Here is a 7,500-nt window from a genome sequence, read left to right as displayed (position 1 = left end):
GGTCATAGATTCACCGGTATCTCTCTGCCTACAATACTGAGATTGTCAGGGACTTCTGGACAAAATCATACCTAACATTAATAAAAAGATATTCTCAGATTTGGGTCTGCTGATTTTTTTTTAAATAATAATAATAATTTTATATATATATATATATATATATATATATATATATATATATATATATATATATATATATATATATAAAATTATTATTAAAAAAGAAAAACGTACACATACATACATATATACATATATACATACATACACACACACACACCTATATAAGTCAAATGGGGAATGGGGTCCGTGGCCCTAAAAAGGTTGAGAATCACTGTTTTAAGTTACATTGTTGGAGCAAAGTGATGCTTAAGCTTGAGAAGGGTTAACAAACATTTTAAAGAGATACAGCATCTCAATCAATTTCAATTACGTGCCCAAATTAATTCAGTGCCTATTTGAGCAAGAATTTGCCTTATTTGCACTGCGAGCTCCACGTTTATTTTAATAGGAATGGAAAGTAAAATAAAGGAGCCTTATCTTTATGAACATGCAGCTTTCCTTCACTTCTAATCTCTACACAGGCAATTACAGAGAATTCCACTCCAGCCAAATACACTGAAATACAAAGGATGCACCGATATTTTGGCCGATACTGATAACCGATATTCACATTGCTGTTATGGCCGATAACCAATATTTACTGATATCGATATGATCTAAACAAAAGTTTCTATGATAATCCAATTTTGTACAGACTGGAAAAACACATGTAAACACTATGGATTTGAAAATGTCTTTCTTTATTTCCAAAACATTTGGAAAAGCCCATAAATCATAGATTTACCACGTTGTCTCCTCTGAATATGAAAATTTGGGCTGGTACCGATAACCGATATTAACATTGCTGTTATTTTGCTCATCGGACCGATACTGATGTATTAAAAAATTACTAACAGCATCAGCCGATTCCCATATGATTGCCGATACATCGTGCATCCATAGAAAAAGATAAATTGTCTGTGATTTTCATCTGTCAATTAGCTCACTATGACTGAGACAACAGACTAGAAGTCACACAGAAACACACACACACACACACACACACACACACACACACACACACACACACACACACACACACACAGACAGTGTGACACACACACACACACACACACACACACACACACACACACACACACACACACACACACACTCCTCTCTGGGCTCTCTGTAATTTGTGTGCATTACGCAGCGTCCGTCACATCGCAGCACGCTGCCTCTCTCCAGCAAGGCTTTTATCACAGTTAATAATTCATTGGATTGTTTACAGTTGTTGCCATATCCGAGGTCCAAGTGACTTTTTTTAATTATTAACAGCAGTTAACTAAACAAAACGTGCTTCTCCGTCTGCGCATGGAGCTGCGAGGGAATGCTGGGCAGAGAACACACACACACACACACACACACACACACACACACACACACACACACACACACACACACACACACACACACACAAAGGTACTGTAAATAAAATATGACATGCAAAATATACATCTTTTTGGGCTATATGCTGAAATCACAAGCTACCATCGTTTCCCAGTCCAGGCAAAGACATAATAGCCTTCTAGCATATGTGCAACATGTGTACCATATTACACTATAATGCGCTGTTGGCCTTGATGCCAATTACTTTTAATTAAGGGGAAATATAGCCTTGGTGACTCAACACAAGCTCTTGTGTTTAGGCATATTGTGCTGTGGAGTAACATATTTAGCAATTGCAGATAAAAAATACTTGTATCAGTCTGTTTGAGAGTGAAGGCCAGACAAGTCATATTTCAGAGCATTTGAAAAAAAAAGACTACGCGTACATATAGTCAATTCAATAGAAATGACATATGATAATCTATAGGCTATAACAATATGTGTAATGCTTGCTCATGATGTGACCGGTCTTTTTCATTTCCTCTCCCTTTCACCAAGTCACACTGAGTCAATCTCCACGTACTCCACGGAGCCCCGCAGGTCGGCATGAGGAGCTTTCTTTAATAAAAAACGAAAAGAAGAGGGGGAAAATATTCGGATCTCCTCTGGCTTTGCTGTTGTGTCAATAAGAAGACAACATTATGATCCGCCGAGTGTTATTTAAATGGGAAGCAGACATGGCTACGGCCGCATGAGAGGATGCCTGCCTCCCTGCAGCCTGCTGTGGTAGCAGTCGTCAGAAGGCATACGATGGCAGGAAAACTCTTTTAATAAAACCACTGGAAAACCAGGAATGAATTAGACATCAAACAGGCCCTGGCAGTCCGCTGTCAGACAAAGCCAATGAGGGAGAAACAAGTTTGCTTTATAAGAGTTAAGACTTCCAACCGGTTGTAACACGGGCCGGTCAGTGCCACCGCTTGGAATGTAGAGGTGGATTTGGAGGGAAATCGTATAAATCTGGGGGCGAATAGAACAAGCGATGAGGGGCTTAATATAGCCTTAAAAAAAGGTAAGGTACTGACAGAAAACAGTTAAAACGAAACGTATATGGATTTGATATGCCGGTGTCTGTCAGTACCTGTGACAGTTTAACACACATGCATTTTAAAACAGAGACACGGACATGGTGGCGTATGAGGGAAGCTGCTAAAGCAGGTATAGGATTCTAAACTTTGAACAGTTGATGTGACCGTTGGCGCATCGCATAAAACACACATCTGGAAGAAAGCTTAGTGGAGATATCCTGCAAGCAAAGCAACATTATATTTGTCAGAGATCGCTCTCCTCTCTCTACTCTTCCACCAGTTCGTTTTTCGAACGGAAGGTTGAAGGTTCGGCATTCATTTTAAGTTGAGTAAGAATCTATATGTGCCACGTAGAGCACAGGCAAATTAACTGTTAAAGGATAACTTGAATATAACACGTTCGTAAATTAACAAAAGAGTGAAAATACAAATAAAAGGCTATTTTAAAAAGATGCTGAGTGGCACAAAATGATTTAAAGAGCAGCCTGACATCAATCCCGTTTTTAAGGCCACAGAAGTCCACAATATAATCTAATAATACTGCATTCTGCAGAAAAAAGGTCTGAGGCTATCATTTCATCCTGTCCCACACTAAACCAATGAAACACATGTTCAGGCGGGTCCAGTTTTCCCAATAGCAGCAGATTGTGAAATTTCCTCTAACTGTATTATTTCCTTGACAACAGCAGCAGAAAATAAACATGTTATAAATGTGGTGTAAATTTGGAACAATCATTTCTCAGGGAGGAGGTGGGTCTGTTTTCACTGAAGTAGAGGCCCTATGTTTTAGGCTACATTTTTAGCATGAAAGGCTCCTCGAAATGGCAGAAAGCCGTGTCAAGTGTCTGAAAACTCTGCTCATTTTAAGGCTATTACAAAAAAAAAATTGGACTACCTGCAGCAAGAGTAACAAATAGCAATATCATATTATATTATAGCTCAAGTCATTTTGCACACTCATTTGATTAAAAAAAACGCGGCAAAAGCCATTCACTGAAATAATTTGGGCGTCACACAGGACAGTGTCCACATAGAAGAGTCACTGCTACACTCAGTACATGAAAAGTATACAGTAAATAGCCTAGTAGTAGTATGAGGTGAAAAGTTGTAACATGAGTCGAAATATAATGTTGGGTTCAACTATTAAACTATTACAGGCCTGACAGTGTGTTCATAGGCAGCATGCAAAAGCTATAGCCTATATTATTAGTCACCTGGTGCGCCAAAGCACGCACGCACGCAAACACACCCCCACACACACACGCACACGCACACGCAAACACACACACACACACACACACACACACACACACACACACACACACACACACACACACACACACACACACACACTCCCGTCCAAAGAGCTCTCCTGGATTGAACTTCAGATATGACCCGCTCTCCTCCCGTAACTCCTATCAGCAGAGAAACTTGCGAGGGAGGCTCTACAGTTGGAAAACTCCATCTCACACACATTTTGCAGCTTTTTATCACATGTAATATTAAACTCCAGTCCACGTTCCTCTCTTTCTATCCCTCCGCTCTGCTCTGCTCTGCTCTGCTCTCTCCTCCTCCTCCTCGGCTCCCCTCCTTTCTTTTTTTTATATCAAATACATTTCGGGAGAAGCGCCATTTTCTCTCCAAAACCCATGTGCGATGAAAACGCACAAGCAAAAGTTTTACGCAAAAAGAAATGACGCACGGTGGCGGGACAAGTGTCGTAGAGTTCGGGTTAAGTTCGCAGAGACGCTCAAGTGCAGAAACACGCTGTAACTAACACACCAATAAACTGTTGTGAGGGGGGGGGGGGATAGAATAGGGATAGAAGCAACGCATTGCAAAACCCGGCACATCTCCCAGCTGTCCCTCCAGCCCAGACTAGACTAGACTAGACTAACCCAAAGAATGAAAGAAGATAAGACATTTACCTGTGTCAAGCAGTACGGGGAGTACATGGTTATTTTTAGAAAGGAGAATGGGAGAGCTTATTGAAGTTGGATGGAAGCTCTGTGGTGCTGCATTGCATTCGCTCGCCGTGCTGTTCCTCTCAGGCAGTCACTCCATGCTGCAGCGTTACACTAACCCCGCCTAGAAAGTGAAAGCTTACACAAACTTTCAGCGAAAAAAGTTTCTCTCCCTCCCCTCTTCTCTCTTCCGTGCAGCAAGCAGGACGCGCTGCCGCTCCTCTGTAAACTAACCTAACTTAACTCACTTCTTCATTTGATCAAAAGCAAAGTTATAGATGTATATCGGCGCGCGTGAACTTCGACGATTGAACGAGCGCGCGGTGACAGACAATTCCTTCCTTTTGATCTGACTTCATTATTGGTTCATCCCGGTATGCGTACTGGCGTTTCCCTACATAATCTTTCTAGCCTACTGTATTATAGGCTATGCGTAATAATGCCACCAAATGTTAAACTAATGAGGGTTTATTCATTGACCCGTAATGTCGATGTTATTATGGAAATGCAAATTATGATTGTAAGTGTAAATGAGTCGTTCTGACGCAGGTTTTATTTGATAGCAACAACAGCGATTTAATAATTTCCTAAAAACTCATGGCCTATATGCATGCGTTTGTTGGACTTGGAGTAATGCGTAAGGCAATATCGGAGGAGATGTGAGGTGAAACACGCATCAGTGCGCTGCGCTCCAACAGCTGCAGGGCAATAAATACAAAGCACAGGCTATATTGAGACCTGTCCTCAAACTGCGCCTATAGCATGTGCAGTATGACAGCATGGACACGGATGAAGTACAGCCTTGTTTAGTCTATTTCACTGAATCCAGTTAAGATATGTTTTTAATTAATTAGCATGAATTTGACGAAGTTTAGGTCATATAATTACAGTTCGCCTACTACAGTGGTTCTCAACGTGGGGTCCGGGGACCACCAGGGGTCCTTAGGGTGTTCCAGGGGGTCCCCAGCAAATTGACAGCGTTCACATCAATAGTGGAAGACGAAGCAATAAATCACAAATTATATAGCAAATTATGAACTCATTTAAAGTGACATAATGATGGTAGGGGGGGTAGGATAATATCCATGGGGGGGGGGGGGACCCCGGCCGTTACTAAGCCGGCTGTGCTCAGGGGGTATCATACCTGACAATAAAAAAATATTCTCAGATTTGTTTTCGAGAGACAAATCTCATCAGATGGGGGGGTCTGTGCATTCTAATGTGCACTAAATCAGCTGCTCCTTCATCTGAAAAATGTTGGGGATGGCTGATCTATTTGATTATCTCATACACTTGCCAGTTCAGTTTGAAAACAGTTATAGTCAAATTCTAGCCCTTGTGATCTTTCCCCTAAAGCAAAACTTAGCATTTTGCAAATATACGCTTGACTGCAGCCGCAACAAGCATTCGACACAACACATTATTTCACCATGGGTGTGAAGGGAGACCATCTATTTGTGCTTGAACCATGTTTGACCCGGTCTGGAGCCCACAACTGTCGCTTCAAAACCAGAGAAGTTAAAGTCCTGGCCAAAGTGTTACCAGAGGAGACTATTTACTACGAAGTTGAAAAGAGGAAAAAAAACGACCAAACGTGAAGACAGACATATAATCACAGCCTCTGAGTAGTATCAAAACACTATATTGGGGTATATGAGGAGAAACTCTCTCTCTCACACACACATGGTAGTGAGTGATGCACATTTCGCATGAAACCCATAAAATAAAGTTTGTTGGACCGGATCCCAAGTGTGGTACGGTGGGAATTTGGGTGGGAGTGAAGTCATTGTGGAGAAGCGGAGCTGGAAATGCGGGCCTGACACCGGAGTCCCACAGATTTATGAGGCCTACTGCTCGTGCATTTACACCGCAAGCCTCTGCAGGCGAAAACAAAGAGATCTGGCCTCTGTGTGGCCAATTACTGCACACAGCCAAATACGAGAGCCAGAGACCCAGCCAGGCAGGCAGGCAGGCAAGCAGGCAGGCAGGCAGGCAGGCAGGCAGTCAGGCAGGCAGGCAGGCGGGGAGAGAGAGTGTGTGGTCAGGAGTGTATGGAGACCACAAAACCGTAAACCTCCCGTCCTCGCCGCCACACAGGGTTATGATACCAGCATTCCTTTCCACGAATATGAGACTAATATGAAACACACAAACACATACAAGACACACCCGCAGGCACACAGGGCTGAAATGACCCAGTATACCAAGTAGTATTGAAACTCCCCCCAGTCAAACGATACCTGCATTCGATCCTTTTTGTACACAGATCTAGGAAAAGAAATTACGGTAATTTGTCTGGTTTTGCTCGCAGCCAATCACCGCAAGCGTTCTTCAATTTAACATGTGATTGGCTCACTACCGCAGCAGCTATAACCCATACAGTCTGTGGTGGTGAAGTCGAGCGCGGTGTATGTGATGCCAGTTCAGCGTGCCGAGATGCCCCCCCCCCCCCCCTTCCCCCCCCAAAAAAGAAAAAAGAAAGTATTGAATGTGAATGAAGCTCTATTGGTATCTGTATCACTATAAGGCAGGCATGTCCAAAGTCCGGCCCTGGGGCCAATTGCGGCCCGCGGACAGATTTTAAGTGGCCCTCGGCTTGTCTCTCAAAATATACTATATGTGGCCCTCCAGTCCACACAGTATTGGTTAATCAAACAAGTTCAATTTGCATTTTTTCCCTTTACCTAATGATGACAGCACTATCATACAGTTTGTACAGGAACCAAGTAGGAACAGCACATGCAGAACTAATGTTTTCAGATGGTAAACAAAATCTTTAGAGTACAATTGTATGTGATTTTTTATTTTATTTTTTTATAACCCATATGATGCGAGAAGCACCTGGCCCCCTGGCATTTTCACATGATCTAATCTGGTCCCCATTCAAAAAAGTTTGGACACCCCTGCTTTAAGGGTACTGGTATTCGCAATTTTTGAACCTATACATACCCCGCCCTACACCCACATGCAACACACACCTCTTATACATACCCAGCCCTACACCCACATGCAACACA

General features: G+C 42.4%; 1 protein-coding gene across 7 annotated transcripts in view; it reads right to left on the bottom strand.

Moving 5' to 3' along the window:
* nfixb (nuclear factor I/Xb) overlaps positions 1-7,500 on the bottom strand; it is a 206,946-nt gene that overhangs the window by 185,858 nt on the left and 13,588 nt on the right. Inside the window, exon 1 of one of the 7 annotated variants that reach the window (XM_083650292.1) lies at positions 4,448-4,581. The exons of the other annotated variants lie outside the window; for them this stretch is intronic. Within the exon in view, the coding sequence (XP_083506418.1) occupies positions 4,448-4,474 (27 nt within the window). The 5' untranslated portion in view covers positions 4,475-4,581. Of the gene's footprint in view, positions 1-4,447; positions 4,582-7,500 lie in introns of those variants that run through there. 7 annotated transcript variants of the gene reach the window in all.

The sequence above is a fragment of the Poromitra crassiceps genome (assembly GCF_964638095.1).
Source record: "Poromitra crassiceps genome assembly, chromosome: 13".
NCBI classification, from domain to species: domain Eukaryota; kingdom Metazoa; phylum Chordata; class Actinopteri; order Beryciformes; family Melamphaidae; genus Poromitra; species Poromitra crassiceps.
Note: the sequence above shows the minus strand (reverse complement) of the source record. Positions and strands in the feature narration are given on the sequence as shown.